This window comes from Sinohyriopsis cumingii, chromosome 1 (assembly GCF_028554795.1).
Source record: "Sinohyriopsis cumingii isolate HCF-2022 chromosome 1, ASM2855479v2, whole genome shotgun sequence".
Classification (NCBI taxonomy): Eukaryota; Metazoa; Mollusca; class Bivalvia; order Unionida; family Unionidae; genus Sinohyriopsis; species Sinohyriopsis cumingii.
The window spans coordinates 14,071,148-14,095,551 of NC_142961.1; the positions used below are offsets into that span (position 1 = coordinate 14,071,148).

At 34.1% G+C, this 24,404-nt stretch overlaps 1 protein-coding gene across 1 annotated transcript in view; it reads left to right on the plus strand.

Annotated features, from left to right (window-relative positions):
• Positions 1 to 1,462: 1,462 nt before the first annotated feature.
• LOC149806442 (ubiquitin-conjugating enzyme E2 W-like) overlaps positions 1,463 to 24,404 on the plus strand; it is a 120,739-nt gene continuing 97,797 nt past the window's right edge. Inside the window, exons 1-4 of the mRNA XM_089953383.1 lie at positions 1,463 to 1,613; positions 8,760 to 8,851; positions 17,532 to 17,634; positions 18,725 to 18,880. Of these exons, the coding sequence (XP_089809509.1) occupies positions 1,599 to 1,613; positions 8,760 to 8,851; positions 17,532 to 17,634; positions 18,725 to 18,880 (366 nt within the window). The 5' untranslated portion in view covers positions 1,463 to 1,598. The remainder of the gene's footprint in view (positions 1,614 to 8,759; positions 8,852 to 17,531; positions 17,635 to 18,724; positions 18,881 to 24,404) is intronic.

Consider the following 24,404-nt stretch of genomic DNA (forward strand, 5'->3'; position numbering starts at 1 on the left):
TTGAATTCATAAGAACATTTCATTACTAGGACTTACTAGGACTTCTAAAATTTAATTCGTGGATTATTCTTGGATTAGTTTTGGATTTGATTCTTCAAATCATAAGTTCTTATTTTGTCATTTCTACATTGTTTTTCCAGGGAAATAAATTATTTGTTAAATTTTTCAAAGCTTGTTATTTTCACTCTTTCTTTTGTTACTGTTTACTAGAGCCGAAACACGTATCATAGGAATATCATGTAGGCTACTGCAGAAAAATGTCAGAATCTAGCTAAAAAGAAACAAATAATAATCTGATATTTAACTACTCTATTAACTGGAATGCAACTATCGAGTGTCTCTATACAATTCATGTATATCATTACTTTATTATGGTAATTCTTTGAATTCCGTAAAGAAGCTTTACAGTTTTAAAAGATTGGCCGAGTTCCTAAATAGGCAAGGCGAAATGAACATATATAAGACTTTTGTTTTGTCATTATAATTTACAACCGAAACAGATATCCTTTGGTTCGTTACCTTTGCAGTGAAGCAAACACCACGAATATTGAGAAAATACAAGTATATGCTTTTTTCTCTTTAGTTGTTATTACTTTGTAAAAGGTGTAGTCTGATGATGAATGGGGTCCAAAATTTGGCACAGATCAGGCAGTGAGCTGCAAGATTCGGTATAGAATTTGTAGATAATCGTTTGACTTGTTTAATTGAACTCACCGGCAAAAAAAAAAAATCCAACCGGCAACAAAACAAAACAAAAACAGGCTGTAGCAATTGACATCCAAAAGTTACATTGCTTGTTTTGAATTAATTAGAGAACAATCTGAAATTATTGAAAATAATAATGCAGCCAGGGAATCAGTAAACATATGATTGCCTTTTGATACCGTGCATCAATATAGATCCATAGCATCTTATGTGGTGAAATATTGCCTTACGATCACTACAATAACTGATGATACCATGATGTCTTTTTCCTTACAATGTATGACTAATTTAAAAGTTGATTGAGAGATAAATCCATTCTAGATATTTTATAAATTTGAAGGAATATTAAATAAAAGTTAAAATAATTTTGGCCACCAACATTTTTTATATACAAGGCATGTTTGTAGAAGCGTTATCATCTATTAAGTAAGCAGTTTCCTAATTAAGTTTTATAATATATTAAATAAGAGGATAAAGTACGAACTAAACGGTATAACCTCTAAGAAAATTGCTGTACGAAAGGTATGACCTAATTTACCTTTTCTGAATTCGCGTATGAAAAAGCGAGACCACTTATTAATGACTCGTGTTCCTGAAGTTTATAGCGTTTATTTATCGTTCCGGGATCTCAACGATAGCAAATTTTGATTTAAACCAGTCTATCATAACAAAAACACATGAAATACAGTCTGATAGCTGCCACGTTTTACAGATAGAGCTTCGTATTAAATAAAATACATTTTTTAAAATCTAATTTGTCTTAATTAGAATATGCTAAACGCGTAAAAGGCAAGAATTATCAAAATCTTAAAATCTCACAATAAGCTGCTACTTAGCATCAACTGTTATAATAACATTTATAACTACGAAGACAAATGTAAACATATGGCGACATGACATCTATGGAGGTTACTTTCTTATTCATTATCTTAAATATTGTCCTATTTTTATACATCATCAGATGCGATCTAAACCTTTAAGAGTGTTAAATTCTCATGTGTAACTAATAATGTATGAATAAGAAGTTCATTTAACCATCACTTGACTGTGTCGAATGTTTGATACAGTGCAAGTAATTTCAACATTGAAAGGGGTCTAGTTCAGTGAAGTTTTGTTCTTTTCTTTGTTTTCTTTGTTACGACACAGTAACACACGAATGTTACATTTTGATGAGGTAATTGGGGCTCACAAAGTAGCCAGCCTGGCCTGAGTCGATGGTAGAATTCGAACCCGCACCCGTTTGGTCAGGCGTATCTTTTAACAGTAGTGGACGGTATATACCGATATTTCAGCCCTAAACATATATTGGTATATTGGTATCAACGAATGATACAAATCGTTTTAATTTTTTTATTTACTAAGGATTGATACAAATCATCTTTATTAAACAACTGAATTTCTATATAAAAAATTCTGATTAAGGCGGGCTTTAAGAAAACTCGAAGATCAGTAAGAATTGAACTTGACCATAAAACCTTATCAAATATGACAGAGACAGTGTATTCAAAGGGGGATTTGCTGCTAGTCTTGAACTTAAGAAACATTTCTGTCATTTTCCAAATTGTAAACCAAAATTTGTAAGCTGCTATTTTTAGTGGGCTAGGGCTCATTTAATAGGGAAATATATATTATCAGTGTATCTGATTCACCTTTCTGCACAATTGAAATAGTTTATTTTGCTGAGAAGTAATGGAGTTACATATGCTTATAGTGGGAAATATAGTGAAAATGTGGTTAGTGCAGTAATTTGTTTGTGTGTGTGTGATCAATTATAGAATTATCTGCTGGTTTCTTCACTTTGGAATGACATTATATCAGCAGAGCTTCTGTCTTGAAAATGATAATCACCTGAAAAATCACAAAATTTTGACATTGTCTGTCACTTAACCTTTCAGATTATAAAGATTTGTGAAGAGCTCATTGAAAGGGAAACTTTCAAGACAGCAAAATGATGCTTAAATGACTAAAAAGTATTGCTATCAAAGCAAACACCACTAACAAATCAAGGGCTAAGTCTGAAAACTGCAGCATGATAACTTAATATTTACTCATTTTTTTATCAACCTTACATCAGGTAACTAAAAGAAAACAATCCCAGATTTTATGATAGGCCTACATATTTAATTTCTTTTGCTATCATTTTATTATTGATTGTATATGTAGTAGGTTTTCATCATTCTTTCTACAAATGCAGTGCACTAACCATATGAGCCATTTGGTCTTGCAGTAACTTTGTTCAAAGATCTTTTTCTGCTCTATTGACCATAGACCAGATGATCTTATAAGATGGCATGTTTTCCATCATCTGTTGTTAGTTATCCAGTGTCCATCTGTCAGAAAGCACAAGTCTGTTATTGCTAATCCATATAAACAACTTGGAGGATTGCCATGAAATTTTACACATTTGACCCAAGGTTAAGCTGCACCAAAATGAAAATGGTTCTGTTGAGATATCCAATATGGCCACCACAGTTGCTATTTTAAATAGCTGTTATTATTGCTCCGTCTAAATGGATCATGATATCAAGATGTGATTTCACTAAAGACTTATTTTGATGTCAGGTTGGTCTTACAAATCTTGCTAATGGAATGTCTCATCATCATGGGGTTTTTTACCAGAAAGCTACTTCAGGTGTCTAAGTTGGCCTTAAGTAAAGATGTTGCCAATCTGATCTTCAGTATGGCCACTACACTGGTTATCTGGAAGGTCCTATCACTACCCCTTCCGGTTGGAAACTGATAATGAAATGGGGATTTAACTAGAAGAATTCACATTAAGGGTGTAATGATATACCGATATACTGGTAAATTGAACTACACAATGACCATAAATGGTATTTCATGATACCAGTATAGAAATATATACTGGTACACATTTTCTTTTATTCGTCTGTATTAGACCATCTGGAACTAAGGCAGATCACCATCTTTCATTATCCGTAGCATCATTACCAACATAGCAGCTTTTAATATGAGTTTATCTATTCATCAAGAACCCAAGAGCATATAGTTCTATTTGGAATAATGTTTCACTGAAAAGGGAGTTTAACACCAGTACACTTGACAAAATGGTGGCTGTGTGTGGTATGTATAAAACCAAAATCAAACATGCAAGTGGAATGACAAACCTCTTGACTCATTTGCAGTCCACCATTACTGTGCAGCATTGTGAGACAATCCTGGCACATCAGCTGAAAGTTTCAGTAAAGACATGCCAAATGTTTCAGGTCGGCAACCAATGATTGCGAGTATGCTAGTTGCACAGATTAAATACAACTTTTCATCACAAAGAGCCAAAGCTATTACTCATGACATTGCCAGTTTCATCATTCATGGTTTTTGTCCATAAAATGGTGTGTCAAAAAAGATATTTAAACATGTCATTGGTGCTTGATGTGTGATGTGTAACATCTAGACAGTTTCTCTGAGATTATTCCAAATATGTATTTAAAAGTCAAAGATAACATAAATTCATGCTTGTCCCATGCATCTGAAGTTGCATTTACAACTGACAGTTGTTAGTCTCTTGGTTTGAAACCAACAAAGATATCTGTATTCCTACAGTTTAAACATATACCGGGATATTAATATGATCAAGTCACCATCTTATTGCCAAAATAATGGTGCTGTGTAGCGTGTTCTGAGGTCAACTAACATCGAAATTAGAAGTAAACTTTTCAGGAATATCCATCAAATTTGGTAGCCCATATTGATGCTTTTGACAAACTTTACTTACTCTGGTGTCTTTTTTCTAATATAATCAGATTCTCACGTAAGCAGATGGACATGTTTTCAAGTTTATTTGAGCTACATTTCATTTGGCTGGAATGTGATGGAAGCTGGCAATGCCAAAACTGGATTAAGTTGAAGTATTTTTCTTTATTGAAACAAAAAAATATAAAAATATTGAAGAATGTGTTTAGATATCTTCATTTCCTTCAAGATGCTTATCATCTAGTTAACTAATTTTGGCATTCCATTGCAGCTTCCATGCATTCCAGCCAACTGAAGTGCAGACCAATATAAAATGAGAACATATCCTTATGCTTCTGTCAGAATTTGAATTTATTAAAAAAAGAAATTTAGAGTTTGACCTCTGAACATGCTACACAGCATCGTTATTTACACAGTAAGACGGTGACCACAAGCCATAAATATCATGTCACTGTCTTACATTGTAGGACTACAGTTTGGAATAAATAATATCTCAAGTTTACTATATTATAAATTCATTTTTCAAATCAAAGCAAGACCTTTGACAATGAAAATGTATGAATGTATTTTTTAACCAATTTTTGTTTCTTGTCATGATTGTACTGCAGTATATTAATCTTTTAATCATTTTAGTTTCTTGACCAAAAGACCTTTCTGATCAGGCAAAATAACACAGCAACTCTTCTGCAGATTTTTGTTTCCAACTGCTTGAAGTTTTCACTCATGTTGATGTGTTTATTGCTTGCTATATCATATATGTAATATTGTATTTAGTGGGGGCTTTTGGTGAAATAAAAAGCAACATGATTTTATTTTCTTGTTCAGATTTTATTTACATGCAAGGAAATTGCTCATTATTACAGTACAGAATAGGCAATAATAATATTAGAATCATAAATGCTGTCAATGACCAATACATATTGATATGCTATTGCAATACAAACATGCTGTATTGCAGTATATTGTGTACAAACATGCTGTATTGCAGTATATTGTATACAAACATGCTGTATTGCAGTATATTGTGTACAAACATGCTGTATTGCAGTTTATTGTGTATAAACATGCTGTATTGCAGTATATTGTATACAAACATGCTGTATTGCAGTATATTGTATGCAAACTTGCTGTATTGCAGTATATTGTATACAAACATCCTGTATTGCAGTATATTGTATACAAACATGCTGTATTGCAGTATATTGCAATCCATTTATTCCTGGCAATACTCACCACAATTCTTATGATGTCTAGTTGGTTCTGAATGGAACTGTTGACTATTTGGGATTAAGTATGGCTACCATGGTGGCTATTCCATCTAAAAGGTAAGTCAGATCAATGTTGGAGGTTTCGCCAAGAGAAAGATATCTAGTTAGTCTTGAAGTAAAATGGTAATCAAGCAACCAAGGCTGTCATTATGAAAATCTTCTGGTTGCTTCTTCTCCTCCTCAAAAGAAAGTCATATAGCCATGGAGGACTTCAATGATATCTAGTTGATCCTGAATGAAAATGGTGCAGATCTGACACCTGATGTGGTCACAATGATGACCATCTTAAAAATTATGTTATTGCACTCAAGAATTGATGCTCAGATTAACTAGGGTTTTCAACAAAAGACTGCTTATAGTAACTAGTTGTTGCTAAATAAAAATGGTCCCATGCTGATATCCAATATGACTGCCACAATGAACATATTTAAAATCTTGTCACTAATTCTCCTTAATGGATGGTCATACTGGCATACAGTTTGTACCAAAAGTCTTCTAATGGTGTCTAAGTTGCCTTACATGAAAATGGTGCTGTTTGTATATCTAGTAAGGCTGCAGCAGCAGCTGATTTGCCAGTGTTATCAGTGACAGATACAAATACATGTGATTCTACTGGCATCATTGTGGATGATTCTTTTGTGTAATCCTGGTTATGGTACACATATTTATAGCTGATTATCTCCCCTAACAAAAAAAAGAAACAAGTCAAGATGTAGGTTGCTGGGATATTCCACAAAATGAAGTAATATGGACCAGGTTTCCTCACTGGAAGTTTTTATTATCTGTTCAAAAACAACATCTTTTGTAATGGAACAAACATTAAATATTTCTTTGGTATTTGTTGGATGAATTTAATTGCTCCTTGACTTTAAGGAAAAAAAACTAACAAATAAGGAAGGAAGCAAGCAAACAAACCAGCTGAGAGAAGGAAAGAAAGATATACACAACTAAAAAAAAAATCAAAGCCAGGGAGTCATAATGAATCTATTAAAAGCAAGATTTAGCATACTTGTGGGTTGTCATTATTTAGGAATGTTAGTTATAAGTTTGATTACAGACAATAATGTTTGTGTTAAATAACTTTCTTTGTAATTAATTATTTCATTTTGATTTTGTTTTTTAAATTTCCAGTGAACATCTAATGTTTTTACATAATTCACTTCCAATACTGACATTGGTCTGTGCTCAGACTTTTGAAAATTTTCAATTTAAAAAAAAACAACTTTACTTTGAACTCGGGGTTTATTATCATTGGTGTATTGAACCAAAATCACAGATGATGATTAATTATATTTGGAATGTTTAAAATTAATTCAGGCAGTGAGATATATCCTTTATAGATATTTATTACTTGCAAGCATATGTTGTATTTCTCCCATCATAATGCAGGAAGCAGAGGGCGGGTGGGTGAGTGTTCAGGGCCGCCTTGTAAAATTGTTAGAAAGTTGGAGGTTGATTTGTAATTGAATGTTTTAAAAGTGAGGGATGAGTTTATTATCAAGCATGGGCTTGTCATCAGAAAAAACATCTAGTTATAGACATGTATAGTAAGTTTGCTTATCTAGACTCAGCAAGGGTAATTTATCCTAATAATTGTTTGTGTGGTTAATCAATAAATAAATAATATGTTGATATAGAAAGCAATGTGCCATGGGATTATTGATACCACATTCACCCAGACATGTGTAGAAATTTTACTGCTCAAAGATAATTTGTCATGATCATTGTTTACCTGATTAATCAATGAATATACTATTATGCACCTTGATAAAACAGTTTGCCATGGGATATCCTAACACCTAAACTGATTGATACCTCATTAACCCAGGCAATTAGCAAACAATGTAAATTGCCAAGCTGAAAATCAGATCCATCATGCAGATTGTGTCAGCAGCTCAGCATGCAATGAAGACTTTAGCCCTGAATCTTTTGGCGCCTTAGGTGATGGCAGATCAAGATTTGTTCATTCTGGGGATGGATACTATGTTATGGCCGAATGGGGTCTGTTCAATTTGGGTATGAGTTTGACTTTCACAGTGCTCCCTCATTATAATACCATCAGTTGGCCCTGAGACCACATTATAATGCCATCAGTTGGCCCTGAGACCTCATTATAATGCCATCAGTTGGTCCTGATACCACATTATAATGAAGTACATTTGTGCCATATAGTATATCACCTTATAATGAGATTGCTTTATAGTGAAGAAGATGATATGGTGCTCCTTCATTATACTGCTGTCTATGGGAGTCATTTAGTATATCATATTATAGTGATACTGCCTTATAATGAATTGCATGATACAGTTTTCCCTCTCTATAATGCACGCCATGGGAGACAGTTTACCACCTTATAGTGAGTTCAGCTTATAGTGCAACTGCCTTATAGTTTGGAGACCATTCTGTAATGAAGTTCATGATTCAGTGTTCCCTCATTAAATTGTTCTCAGTATGCCTTTTCAGTTGAAGAATATGAAAGGAATTCTTAAAATTTATAGGAATGCTCAGAATTTCTTCAAAGGATTGGTATTATCAAGGCTCATAGCAGAGTGATCAAAGACATTCTAATTTTATTGCTCAGCAATCAAATCCTAGTGTACATGAAATGAATGCTTCATTCAATTATCATCAAAAGACAAAATAATACAAGTACATCAGATACTGAAAAATCTGAAGGAATAAAATGGAAGCTGCTGGGGAAATCAAAGAACTTGCAGATGTTCCAGATAACCCAAAATTTTGTTTTCATATATTGTCCACATGTATATACAAGTTGTAGATGCATAAGGCTTTTTAAAATTTGCTATGTATTAATTATTTAATATCCAGTTATTATTTTCTTGTGAGCTCTTGTCAAGCCATTCAGCATTTAAAATTCAGATTTGGACAACATCAGGCCATATTACCTTAGGTGCACATCATAAAATATTGACCTGTTGTTGTAAATAGAGTAAAATGAAGAAGTCTTTTCCAGTTATATTGTTATTTGATGAAATGCTTGATGTGCTTTGTTCATATTGTTTATAATTGTGCAGTTAATTTATGATTCTATTTATTTTCAATTCTTTTCAGAAAAGACTCCAAAAAGAACTTCAGGCGCTAACGAAAGATCCACCTGCAGGAGTTATAGTAAACACTGAGAGCGTGTCCCAAAATATGTCAGAGTAAGGAAGATGTTCCTAGCTATATCACTTTTCTGCATAGATATTTGGACTTTGTTTGCAATGTAAATTTTGAAAACACTGGTGAATTTTTGGTAAGGTGATGCATCTCTCATTCATTTTCTGTCACTCAGCTCTTGAGTAATTTGAACCAATTTGATACATTGTATCCTGGCATGAAGGCTTTTCAGAAACATAGAAATGATGCCTATCAAAATTGTATCATGGCATGAAGGCTTTTCAGAAACATAGAAATGATGCCTATCAAAATTGTATCCTGGCATGAAGGCTTTTCAGAAACATAGAAATGATGCCTATCAAAATTGTATCCTGGCATGAAGGTCTTTCAGAAATGTAGAAATGATGCCTATCAAATTTTTTTCCTGGTACAAAGGCCTTTCAGAAACATAGAAGTGATGCCAGTCAAAATTGTATCCTGGCATGAAGGCCTTTGAGAAACATAGAAATGATGCCCATCATAATTGTATCCTGGCATGAAGGCTTTTCAGAAACATAGAAATGATGCCAGTCAAAATTGTATCCTGGCATGAAGGCCTTTGAGAAACATAGAAATGATGCCTATCAAAATTGTATTCTGGCATGAAGACTTTTCAGAAACATAGAAATAATGCCTATCAAAATTGTATTCTGGCATGAAGGCCTTTGTGAAACATAGAAATGATGCCAATCAAAATTGTATCCTGATATGAAGGCCTTTGAGAAACATAGAAATGATGCCAATCAAAATTGTATCCTGGCATGAAAGCCTTTGACAAATGTAGAAATGATGCCAGTCAAAATTGTAGCCTGGCATGAAAGCTTTTGAGAAATGTAGAAATCATGCCAATCAAAATTGTATCCTGGCATAAAGGCCTTTGAGAAACATAGAAATGTATCCTGGAATGAAGGCCTTCAGAAACATAGAAATGATACCAATCAGAATTGTATGGGAACTGTTTCTTAAATAGAAGATCCTTTAATTGACGTCATTATCAAATCTCTTGGCAGAATTTGACCAAAATCTTTTGATATTGCTAATTTTCATGTGCATATATTACCAAGGAAATTAATCATAGAAACCCTGAGCATCATGTCGTATACCATATATACTTAATTATAAGTCAAATCCAACAGATCTGGATCATCCATCTTCTAATATGCTTGTAGATCTAGGTCTTAGAAGTAAAGAACATAGACCCTGATTTGCCAGCACAATATGTTGCACATGTATTAGCATATGAAATCTTTTCTGATTTACTATTTCTCCTTTATAATACCCTAAATTTATTTTACTGATGTATAAACAGCTATTTTATGAGTGGTCTGCTCTTTTTCTCTTCTTTCATTACACTAATTATTTTCTCCAGCGTTACAATTTGTCTCATTTTAGTTGGAGATTATTCCATTGTTATTAAGGTACTAGGTGTTAACATTATTAGTGCTTAGTTGTAAAATCGCTTGTAAAGATGGTTGTGACTAGGCTTTGGGAAAATATGAAAAATCTTTACATATGCATTGCATATTTAACATTTAATAAATAAAAAGAAACAGTTATCTCATCCAAAAACAGAATAATTTATTCACAGACAAAAATCAACCGCTTAATTCAAAGAAAACAACAGGGATTAACTCAAGAAACAAAGTGTGTAACCCGGTCACATCAACTTGAGTAGATGATGGCTTGGTGACTGGGATGTGATCCCTGTAATATTGGTGGGTGGGTGGGGGGAAAAACAACCAAAAAACAAACATTGTAAGCCTTTCACACTGTCAGCCAAATCCCGCAAATGATTCTCACTTGCTGGTTTATAAGACAATGACCTTATTCACCCCCAGGTAATACAGATTAACTCTAAAGACAAACAGTTTACCTGACTTATGCCTTAATTTTGGCACTATAATGGCAATTCACAACAATTACATTAGCCTGGTTTATGGACTGCATCATCTGTCACTATCTACAAACCAGAAGCCAAAATCCTTTTCTTTTGTTTTTGACTTTTGTTTTTAGTTTGGTCTTTTCATGCATGTTTTTGATCAGATCAAACTTTACCATTCAGGCAGTTGTTGTTACAAATGTTGACATAAAAGTCATTGGTATCCGTCTCTGTTCTTGCAGTATGGTAGTTCGTAGAACTGGATACTGGGTCATTCATGTAGTTATAATAAAGCTGGGAATTATGCAGTATGGTCATTCATAGAGCTGGATACTGGGTCCTTCATGTAGTTATGATAAGGCTGGGAATCATGCAATATGGTCATTCATAGAGCTGGATACTGGGTCCTACTTGTAGCTACGATAAGGCTGGGAATCAGGTTATGTGTTGGATAATGGGCCCTACTTGTAGCTATGATAAGGCCGAGAATCATGCTACATGTAGCTGGATAATGGATCTTACTTGTTTATTCTGCATGTACTTTAGTCTGGTTTACAGTAAAATATAAAACACTATAAGCATACCTACAACATTTCAGATACTGGTAGCCAGTCCCTTATTTTAAATTTTATTTTTCAGTAAATAAAGGTTGTTGGAGTTGATCCCTGTTTTTACAATGTGGTCATTCATAGCAGTGTCAAAATGCATATTTTGCTAAGACATCATGGTCACTGTACGTGTTCAACAGGTGGTCACTCCCGACAGAGCATTTATGTAAAAAAAAGTCGATCTGTGCATTTTGATTGTGGTCGAAAATGACAGGTGGTCGCTCATAACAGTTTTTACTGTATACATAATATGCATTTATACATGATCAGTTAGGATGGTGGTTATTTTACCATTTTCCATGAATATGAGCTGGGAGCCAGGTCCAGGACTAGGTTTTCCACTGATTTTCCTGTGTATCTGACAAAGCTGCATGATTTTCCTAGGTATCTGACAATGCTGTATGATTTTCCCGTGTGTCTGGCAAAGCTGTATGATTTTCCCATGTATCTGACAAAGCTGTATGATTTCCTTTGTATTTGACAAAGCTGTATGATTTTCCCATGTATCTGACAATGCTGTATGATTTTCCTGTGTATCTGACAAAGCTGTATGATTTCCTGTGTATCTGACAATGCTGTATGATTTTCCTGTGTATCTGACAAAGCTGTATGATTTTCTTGTGTATCTGATGAAGCATACTGATTTTCTTGTGTATCTGACCAAGCATAGTGATTTTCTTATGGATCTGACAAAGCTGTATGATTTTTGCATGTATCTGACAATGCTTTATGATTTTCCTGTGTATCTGACAAAGCTGTATGATTTCCTTTGTATTTGACAAAGCTGTATGATTTTCCCATGTATCTGACAATGCTGTATGATTTTCCTGTGTATCTGACAAAGCTGTATGATTTCCTGTGTATCTGACAATGCTGTATGATTTTCCTGTGTATCTGACAAAGCTGTTTGATTTTCCTGTGTATCTGACAAAGCTGTATGATTTTCTTGTGTATCTGATGAAGCGTACTGATTTTCCTGTGTATCTGACCAAGCATAGTGATTTTCTTATGGATCTGACAAAGCTGTATGATTTTTGCATGTATCTGACAATGCTTTATGATTTTCCCATGTGTCTGACAAAGCAGTATGATTTTCCCATGTATCTGACAAAGCTGTATGAGATCGCTGTGTATCTGACAATGCTGTATGATTTTCCAGTGTATCTGACAATGCTGTATGATTTTCCTGTGTATCTGTCAAAGCTGTATTATTTTCCCATGTATCTGACAAAGCTGTATTATTTTCCTGTGTATCTGACAAAGCTTTATGATTTTCCCATGTATCTGACAAAGCTGCATGATTTTCCAGTGTATCTGACAAAGCTGTATGATTTTCCCATGTATCTGAAAAAGCAGTATGATTTTCCCATGTATCTGACAAAGCAGTATGATTTTCCCATGTATCTGACAAAGCTGTATTATTTTCCTGTGTATCTGACAAAGCTTTATGATTTTCCCATGTATCTGACAATGCTGTATGATTTGCCCATATATCTGACAAAGTTGCATGATTTTTCTGTGTATCTGACAATGCTGTATGATTTTCCCTTGTGTCTGACAAAGCTGAATGATTTTCCCATGTATCTGACAAAGCTGTATGATTCCCTGTGTATCTGACACAGCTGTATGATTTTCATGTGTATCTGACAATGCTGTATGATTTTCCCATGGATCTGACAATGCTGTATGCTGTATGATTTTCCTGTGTATCTGACAAAGCTGTATGATTTTCCCATGTATATGACAATGCTGTATGATTTTCCTGTGTATCTGACAAAGCTGTATGAATTTTCCATGTATCTGACAATGCTGTATGATTTTCCCATGTTTCTGACAAAGCTGTATGATTTTCCCATGTATCTGACAAAGCTGTATGATTTTCCCATGTATCTGACAATGCTCTATGATTATCCTGTGTGTCTGACAAAGCTGTATGATTTTCCCATGTATCTGACAAAGCTGTATGATTTTCCCATGTATCTGACAATGTTGTATGATTTTCCTGTGTGTCTGACACATAGCATACAGATTTTCCTGTGTATCTGACAAAACGTACAGATTTTCTTTTGTATCTGACAAAGCATAAAGATTTTCTCTTGTATCTGACAAAGCATACAGATTTTCTTTTGTATCTGACAAAGCATACAGATTTTCCTTTGTATCTGGCAAAGCATACAGATTTTCCTTTGTATCTGGCAAAGCATACTCATTTACATGACCAAATCTTCCTTATTTATCTTGTGAATATTTGCATTTTATGAATATTTGGTCTTATTTTGGAATTTACAAAATGTTGGATTTAAATATGACTGGGACCTGATTAGCTGATATATGTTCACAGTTTTACAGTTTGTTGCTAACACAAAGTTTTATCCATTGGTATCCAGTGATACAATTCTCGAAAAAACACTTCTGTACCACACAGATTTATATCCTCTGTTTGGTTGAAAAAGCATATGCAAGGATAGACCACCTTGGTCCTGGTAGGTTCAGGGCTGTATTTCAATCCAGTGCATGGAAATTGCAATGGATATTAAAGTGCAGTTAATAGGGAGATAACTGATGGAAGTCCTTAGGTTCTGGATCCTGCTGCTAGTATTTGCTTCTGGCATGTACCAATCACATTTGGTAGATTTTAATTTAGGCTTCAAAATCAGTTAATGATGACATGCTATTATTCCCATTTTTTAAAACTCTTCAGGTCATTAACCGGAAGAGCTCATGGGATGGTCATTTCCCCATCTTTCATCATCCATCTGTCTGTTAGTGCAAGTTTGTTATCACTACTTCTTTTGAACCACTTGGAGAATTGCCATGAAACTTTATATATATATATATATATACACACACACACACACACACACGCATAACTAATGTCTAGTGGATGTGATTTGGATTTCTAACATAACTTTAAATTTTTTTAGTCATATCGCTACGATATCTGCAGTGTGACAGTTTATAGTGATAGTCTAGCACTGGGGCATCATGCCACATACATGTGGCATCGTACCTCACCCAGTCATATTATCCTGACATCAGGCTGACCAATCCTAATACTAACTTCTTAATGCTGAGTGCATGGATGGTGTATATAGCTGGGATGATCCATTTCTTGTTGGTGATTTGGATGACCTCACATTTGTCAGAATTGAACTGCGTTTGCATCTTTTTCTCATCATTGTTGCTGGTCTAGATCTGCCTGTAACAGTTTTGCATTTTGATCTGAGTTACTCTGTACATCAAGCTGTCATCAGTAAAATGGCTAACTTGGGAATCAACTCCCAATGGCAAATCATTGATGTAGATCAAGAACAGCTGAGAACCCATGACTGTTCAGGAATTCACCAGTGTAACTCCTTACCAGCCACACATGTCAATGCCAATTCCATTGATGCTTTCAGAGCAGGGGTTTGCATGGAGAATGCTTTGCTGCAGACCAGGGATGTTTTTAACCTATTTTTAGTTGCACTTGGACCACCCACCACATGTACATGGTTCGCATCAACTATTATATTCATCATTAAGCAGAGCTATCAACTCTGGTGATTGATCAGTTACTATTATACTAATAAGTAGGCAGAGCTATCTCTACCATGGTGATTGATCAGTTACTTTACTATTTAGTAGGTACAGCTGTCTCTACTCTGGTCATTGATCAGTTATTGATCAGTTATTATGCTAATGAGTAGGCAGAGCTATCTCTACTCTGGCAATTGATTAACTACTATACTAATAAGTAGGTTGAGCTATCTCTACTCTGGTGATTGATCATTTACTGTTCTAATGAGTAGGCAGAGCTATCTCTACTCTGGTGATTGATTAATTACTATACTAATGAGTAGGTAGAGTTATCTCTACTCTGGTGATTGATCATTTACTGTTCTAATGAGTAGGAAGAGCTATCTCTACTCTGGTGATTGATCAACTACTATACTAATGAGTAGGAAGAGCTATCTCTACTCTGGTGATTTATCAGCTACTATACTAATAAGTAGGTAAAGCTGTCTCTACTCTGGTGATTGATCAGTTATTGATCAGTTATTATACTAATGAGTAGGCAGAGCTATCTCTACTCTGGCGATTGATTAACTACTAATCTGGTGATTGCTCAGTTACTATTATACTGATAAGTAGGCAGAGCTATCTCTACTCCGTTGATTGCTCAGTTACTATTCTAATGAGTAGGCAGAGATATCTCTACTCTGGTGATTGATCAGTTACTATTATAATAATAAGTAAGCAGAGCTATCTCTACTCCGGTGATTGATCAGTTACAATACTAATGAGTAGCAAGAGTTATTTCTATTCTGGTGATTGATCAGTTACTATTATACTAATAAGTAGGCAGAGCTATCTCTACTCCGTTGATTGATCAGTTACTATTATACTAATAAGTAGGCAGAGCTATCTCTACTCCGTTGATTGATCAGTTACTATTCTAATGAGTAGGCAGAGCTATCTCTACCATGGTGATTGATCAGTTACTTTACTAATGAGTAGGTAAAGCTGTCTCTACTCTGGTCATTGATCAGTTATTGATCAGTTATTATGCTAATGAGTAGGCAGAGCTATCTCTACTCTGGTGATTGATCGTCTACTATACTAATGAGTAGGTAGAGTTATCTCTACTCTGGTGATTGATCAACTACTATACTAATGAGTAGGTAGAGTTATCTTTACTCTGGTGATTGATCATTTACTGTTCTAATGAGTAGGCAGAGCTATCTCTACTCTGGTGATTGATTAATTACTATACTAATGAGTAGGTAGAGTTATCTCTACTCTGGTGATTGATCATTTACTGTTCTAATGAGTAGGAAGAGCTATCTCTACTCTGGTGATTGATTAATTACTATACTAATGAGTAGGAAGAGCTATCTCTACTCTGGTGATTTATCAGCTACTATACTAATGAGGAGGTAGAGCTGTCTCTACTCTGGTGATTGATCATTTACTGTTCTAATGAGTAGGAAGAGCTATCTCTACTCTGGTGATTGATCAACTATTATACTAATGAGTAGGCAGAGCTGTCTCTACTCTGGTGATTTATCAGCTACTATACTAATGAGTAGGCAGAGCTGTCTCTACTCTGGTGATTTATCAGCTACTATACTAATGAGGAGGTAGAGCTGTCTCTACTCTGGTGATCAATCATTTACTATAGTAACAAAGTAGGCAGAGCTATCTCTACACTGGTGATTCATCATTTACATTGATAATGAGTTGTTATTGTAGGTTTAGTGTAATTATTCAGCACATGATAGGCTATATATGGCAGCCAACATAACTTGTGGAGGAAGAACCTGTGAAAATCCCAGTAAGAAACACTGACCCAAGGGAAGCTACTGGCAAGATTTCTCACATAAACTCTACTGACATTGGCTGAGCATGAGACTCCAACCCACTGTACTAATGAATAGGTATATCTGCTTTGGTCTTTGATCAAATACTATGTTAATGAGTACACAACAATGTCTCTTTCTATTCTGCTGTTTGCATTGAAGTAACAAACATATAAGTCAGTTATAATCCCCTCAGTTTTTATTTTGATTCTTGAAGAATATCAATAAGTTTTTTTGAAGCTAAATATTGATTTTAAAAAAAGTATTCTGCACAAAGTATGCATAATTTGAAGCAAAGACATGCCAACTTTTAAAACCTAAAAGCCAAACTTGATATCGTTTAAATGATATTCAGACTCATCTGCATCTCTGGTTTAGTTGTTGACAGATCATGATTTCTACTCATTAACTTTAGTCATGTGTTATGGTCATCTTCTTACAGAAATATTTTTAATGTTGAAGAACCCTTTAACCCTCATAGTTACTGCAAAGTCATTTCAATACCCAATCCTGCACTAATAAATACCAAAAGCAGTTTTTGTGATTTTGCTGAGCAATATAGTGTTCAGATTGCAGAAGACATATTTAAAAAATAATATAGTAGGAAAATTATGTCCAGTCCCAGATATTTTATCATTGCCTTTGAAATATTTTAGCATGAAAAACTCTGTAGTTTATTTACAAATTTACACAAAATATGCTATTTGGAAGAACACTGTTCAATATCCTAAATAATTCTTCGTGCTTTGCATCATCTGAGAAAGCTGGAATAGGAATAAAAGAGATTAAAATATTGATTACAAAATACAATTTATGTATGCAAAATATCTTAAATACTTCTTGTGTTTCTTTCCAGATGGATTGTGGATCTGTATGGAGCACCTGGGTCTTTGTATGATGGTGAAAAATTTCAGCTCTCATTTAAATTTAGCCCCAGATATCCATTTGACTCCCCACAGGTAGGGTCTTGTAGATCATGCAAGTATTATACATATGAAATATGCATTTGTTTTTCTTGGTTATTCCAGTCTTATTATTGATCATTATGAAAGTTTTCAATTCTTCACTCTTCAGAAATATGGGAAATAATTAAGACACATTCTTGTATAAAAATGAAAATAAAACATGTAAGATCATCATGACAATGAAACCTGCATATAAAGGACATTCATGAGGCTAGGACCATCATGACAATGAAACCTGCATATAAAGGACATTCATGAGACTAGGACCATCATGACAATGAAGCCTGCATATAAAGGACATTCATGAGACTATAAAATTGTCTCTTTTATGGACAAGTATTCTTCAGATTAATATTAAGTATATAAAGGGAATGAGAAAAGTGTTTGTTTTAAGAACTTGTCCTTCATGAACAGGTGTACTTAATATGGAGCAGGTGTCCTTTATATGGTACAAGTATCTTTATAAGAAACAGATGACCTTATGTGGAAGAAATCTACCTCCTGTGGAAAAGGTGTCCTTTAGAGCAAGGATCCATTGTATAGAACAATAGTCTTTTATAAGGAACAGGTGTTCTTTATTTGGAACAAGTGTTATTCACACAAAACAGGTGTTGTTTGTATGGCACAGACAGCCTTCAAATGGGACCTGTGTCCTTTATATCAGGGTGTCCATTAAAGCATTTTCACTGTATTTTAAAACCTTATTTCAAGATATTTCATAAAATAAATATTTGCTTATCAGGAGTCACTGCATATCTTCAGAATATTTTCTTTCTTTCTGTAATTAGTTCTTATTCGCAGATTCTTAAGATGAAAGCCATCTAATAAATAATTCCACTTTTTAAAGTGAATAATATTTGCTGTTTAGTCTTTTATGAATTGGAAATTAGATGGTATCTGGTTCTTAGACCATAATAGATTATACATTTTTTCATCTAGGAGACTGAGAGAGTCATCACGAAAGCAATATGTTTAATATTTTATATGAAGTTGAAATTTGATTTATTTGTAATAAGAACTTGTAGTCTTCTTAAGGGATCCTTCATGTTTAAGTCACCTGCTACATCTAACTTATTTTCTTCAGGTAATGTTTATAGGACCAAACATTCCTGTTCATCCACATGTCTACAGTAATGGTCACATATGTTTGTCCATTTTGACGGATGACTGGTCACCAGCATTGTCTGTCACGTCAGTCTGTCTGAGTATCGTCAGTATGTTGTCCAGTTGCCAGGAAAAGGTGAGTTTTATTGCATGAAAATAAGTTGATTCCCTGCTAGAAATTGTTTGTGGCATGTGAAGAGTTTGACAATATAAGGGTATTATGCGAGTATTTTTAAAAGAATATTACAGTGTACATAGGGAACCATGTTAGCTCAGTTGATAGTGTGCTGGACTGATAATCAGGGGTTAAATATCACCTGTCTCAGTGTGTCCTTGAAATGACAATTAGTTCCTAGGTATCGTATAGCCATAATGCATTAAAAGTGTTGTTTAAGAACCAATCAAACAAATCAAAACAATAAATTATATACCATTTTGACATGGTTTGTTTTCAGACAACTTATTTTTTTTGCCAGAATAATATTTAAATGCCTTGTAATTTTCATTGCTTGACCATAAGTTATTTCTCGAATGTATGTTTTTATACACAGTCTAAGAGGCATGCAAATCATACCTGCGTAAGAGCTTGCAGTCATTGTCATGTGTTAGGTAAACTTATTTCATTTAATCAGTTAAACACTGTTATAAATATTATTGTGTAAGTAATATAATTAACTACTAAAATAGTATGCACATTCACAAATGTGATCAAAGATAGCAAGAAAACCATAGAAAATGAGTACTTGGTGAAAATAAAAAACTTTGTTTCACAGATAAGTTTATTTGTGGAGAAGCATGTTTTAGAGTTTATAGTCAACTTAAAATTTCTGATTTTGTGCTCAGAGATTTCCTTAATGATGAGAAGACGTTTCACTGTTAATTGCGGTGAAATCACATAATCAGTATCTTATTAATAAAACAACAGAAAAAATGAGTTTCAACATAGACAATTATTTTACAAAATTGTTTTTTAAAAATGAATCTTGTTTGGTTGTGAATCAAGAACAACATAAAGCAGTGGTGTCATGCACACTGTTTTCATGTATGCATAAAGCCTTTTGAAACCACTTAGAATAATGTTGATGATCTTTCCGAGGTTTCACTATTACTTGCAAAGAAATCATGGCATCAGTATTGCACTAATAGAACAGTTAAAAGAGTTTCGACATTGATGATTTTTTCATGACATTGATATCTCCAATTTTTAAAAAATGAATCTTTTTTAGTTATAAATCAGCAACAAAAAAAACCAGGGATGTAATGATGATTTTTATAAACTAATGATAATTATACCAATGTGCAGAATGCCTCAGTATATTTGTTTTGGTTTGAATGAATTAGTTTCATCATCCATATTTGTGGTATGCATGCCTCTCAAATTGTACAGGTTACCCATAATTTGTACGTTTTCTTTCATTCTCGTCAGTGTACAACTGTTTTATACATTTTTAAAAAAAATGTTTATGTTTTTTAAAACAAAAATGTTTTTACAAAATTTGTGTAAATCCCAGGATTCTGGACCAAATTTATTTTTAAATTGAGCACAATCCAGAATCTTTTTAGCTATGCATAAGCAGGTGGGGATAACTCTAATACGCTTTGGAAAATTAACATTAGGCTTGTCGATAAAAACAGATCTTTTTTTGAACCATACCCAAGATATGCAATTTTAATAGAACTGATCACCAGCTGACAAGGCTTAAACTTATGGACTGCTACTTTGGCGGTTTTTTTAACTTTTAGATTTAAATTTTTGGACTGCTCCTGGCATAATATTTTAAGGTGTATGGGGAAAAAGATAAATATGCACTACTGAGACCATGATAAATCCAAAAAAAGAAGTTATTATTAGACCTTTCAAAATACCTTGCACATAGCTTTTTTTATACTAGTGGTGACACTTTTGTTTTTGAGATGCTCCACACCTGGATCATGAAGTGCATAAAGATGGGTTTGAGGATTATTGCATGCTGCCTGATGAGTGTCTACCTGTATTTACAGATGATTGCTTTTGTAGCTACTGGCTGGATATTATCAGGCAGATAATTAGCACTTGTGGCATCTGCTTCCCAAATCTGAAAGTAGTTCTTCATCAAGTACTTACCTAGTTTCACATCAATGCAGACTGTGAGAGATCTTTTTCTATGATAAAAAAAACATACATACAGATTGTATGGTGTTCCTGAACGCAGACACACTATCATCATTTTTACAGTGTAAAATAAACATTGTCACATGCTGCATAGACTTTAAAACCCATGTTCACATTTTGAAGAGTGCAAAGGGTGCATGTGTTGTACATAATAATGTGTGTATTACAACACAATCAAAATCAAAAGAATAATAATTTTTTTATATCAGAGAAAAAATAATTATGTAAGTATGTATAAAATTAGTTTATGGCATTTGTTGTTTTTAAAACTGTTGATCTTATATAATGTATGAATACATTTTTTCACATTAGGTTTTTGGTCTTTGTAAGTTGTTTTTGGTCTGGCATACAGGTTTTTATCTCAAGAGGTTGACAGGTATGGGTATGGTGAAAAGATATTTCAGATCAATTCATTGAAAGAACTTCTCTGAGTCCTTATGAATTAGACCAAGGTTAATTTCCCTAACAGCAGGACTAAAAGACATCCTATATTTAGGGCAGTGGTATGTGACATGGTGGGGAGGAAGTTAGAAAGATTTATGACAAACTCTGAATAATAAAGATGAGTAACTGAATTATTTGAATTATTGTTAAAGTTTGCTAAACTTGCAAAGAGTCTTAATTTATTTAGAATAACCATTTGGGTATTATTCCTTCTTCCAAGACCTCTGTTTTTCCTCGTGTTATTTTTTTACTTGGATCATTCATTATATTTCACCTGTTGTCTTGCGCTCTCATTTTCTTGTAAACATTTATCATATTTCTCATGGTGGAATGCTGATAAATGTTCATTTGTACATTTTAAAATCTGACTCTGTACTTTAGATTAAGTTGGGGGGCAAGTCTCTAAGTTTATTCCTGGCAGTCTGGAATGCTGCATCACTCTCATTAAGTCAGGAGGGCAAGTCTCTCTAAGTTTATTCCTGGCAGTCTGGAATGCTGTACTTTAGATTAAGTCAGGAGGGCAAGTCTCTCTAAGTTTATTCCTGGCAGTCTGGAATGCTGTACTTTAGATTAAGTCAGGAGGGCAAGTCTCTCTAAGTTTATTCCTGGCAGTCTGGAATGCTGCATCACTCTCGTTAGATTAAGTCAGGAGGTCAAGTCTCTCTAAGTTTATTTCTGGCAGTCTGGAATGCTGTACTTTAGATTAAGTCAGGAGGGCAAGTCTCTCTAAGTTTATTCCTGGCAGTCTGGAATGCTGCATCACTCTCGTTAGATTAAGTCAGGAGGGCAAGTCTCTCTAAGTTTATTCCTGGCAGTTTGGAAGGCTGTACTTTAGATTAAGTCAGGAGGGCAAGTCTCTCTAAGTTTATTCCTGGCAGTCTGGAATGCTGCATCACTCTCGTTAGATTAAGTCAGGAGGTCAAGTCTCTCTAAGTTTATTTCTGGCAGTCTGGAATGCTGTACTTTAGATTAAGTCAGGAGGGCAAGTCTCTCTAAGTTTATTCCTGGCAGTCTGGAATGCTGCATCACTCTCGTTAGATTAAGTCAGGAGGGCAAGTCTCTCTAAGTTTATTCCTGGCAGTTTGGAAGGCTGCATTTCTCTCATCAGTCTTGTTAAGAGTGTGTTTTAAATGTCAGGTTGGTTGTTTCTTTGAGACTTCTTGGTGGATGGTGTTCCAAGTACCAAAGAAATTGGGAGAATTAGCGTTCTTCAAACAGGTAAAATTATCATTAGTTTAAATGAAGAAGGAGATAATGCTTAAATATCACCAAAAATGAGAACCAGGCCTTACATGAACTTAGCAACAACAAAGATATTGTGATCCAATAAAGGCACTTCCATTGTAGTCATGAACAAGGATGAAAACATCAAAGAGGCCCTAAGACAATTTAATAATGAGAGTTGTTATACAGTAAAACCTGTCTTGAGAGACCACTGCTATGAGAGACCGCCTGTTTTGAGAGACCAGGTTCTCCATGTACAGATTTAGAGATTATATAGTGTTATAACCTGTTATGAGAGACCACCTGTCATGAGAGACCATTATGTTTTGGCAGAAAGGGTGGTCTTTCAAGACAGGTTCCACTGTACCAAATTGATGTAATACACCACAGTATGGTGAAAAATCTTGTAATACAATTTCACAACAAGGGGGAATTTGATATTAAGATTTTTCTTAACCGCATCACTGACAAAATCCTTGCTCCGAGGTTTTATATCCTTCTGAAAATACATAAATGCCTTATTCCAGGAAAAATCCATGGAACACCATTTATCAGTGGAAACAATTCACTTATGCAAAATATTAGTAGGCTCATTGATAAACACATTAAACCGTTAGTAAAATTAATACCTTCCTACATCAAGGACAAGACCGATTTTATCCAGAAAGTTCAAGCAATTCACATTTTACTAGATGAATTCTTCTTGGTCACAATGGATGTCATCTCTCTCTGCACAGAAATGGAATCATGAATGTTTCACCTCTATAGCTAGAACCCTGGCTTTAAATAAATCGAATTATTGTCTCTCTAACTGTAGCATCTTGGCTTTATTAAAATTGGTATATCATTGCAGCAACTTCATTTTCAATGACACCCATTATCTACAAATTGGTGGAACCACAATGGGAACAAAAGCGGCTCCATCATACACCAATTTTTGTATGGGTGAGCTTGAATGGAAAATGCTATAATCAGCACCTCATAAAATATACATCTATCTAAGGTTTATCCTCATAAAACATACATCTATCTAAGGTTTATCCTCATAAAACATACATCTATCTAAGGTTTATTGGAATGGAAAATGCTATAATCAGCACCTCATTAAACATACATCTATCTAACTTTTATCCTCATAAAACATATATCTATCTAAGGTTTATCCTGATATAACATACATCTATCTAAGGTTTATCAGTAATATTTTTATGGATCAGCTCTGAGATGGAATTAAATGAATTCCACTCATACTCTAACAGTTACCATAAAACTATTAAAGTTTACGATGGATTACTCTAAGGACAAAATCACGTTCTTAGATAATTCATTTATTCATGAAAATAACACAGTAGTATTTGATTAATACTGTAAACCTACAGATAAACATTGTTATCTACATTATGATTCCTAATATCCATACCATTGTAAAAAAAAATCAGGTCTGTTTAGTCAGTTATTAAGAATTAGATGAATCTGTACTTAACAACCAGACTTCAGAAAACATGCTTCCAATTTAATTTAATTTTATGAAAGAAGAGGCTATCCAACTATGATTCTAACAGAGGTGTTTGAAAAAGCAAGCTAGCTAGATCATTCAGAATTACTAAAAAATGTTCAGTACATTGCAATGCGGTACCAGCTATCTTCACAAACTGATAAAGATAATTGTGTCCTCAAATATGCAGTCAAAATTTCTGGCCTATTATAAGACTGAGTCTCCCGTATATTTTCCATGATCAACCAATATTTGCACATAGAATTGGTTATAAACTTAGTTACCAGTTAATAAGAGCTGAGTTTTCTAGCAAACACTCTGGCCTTTCTGGAACAATGTTCACAA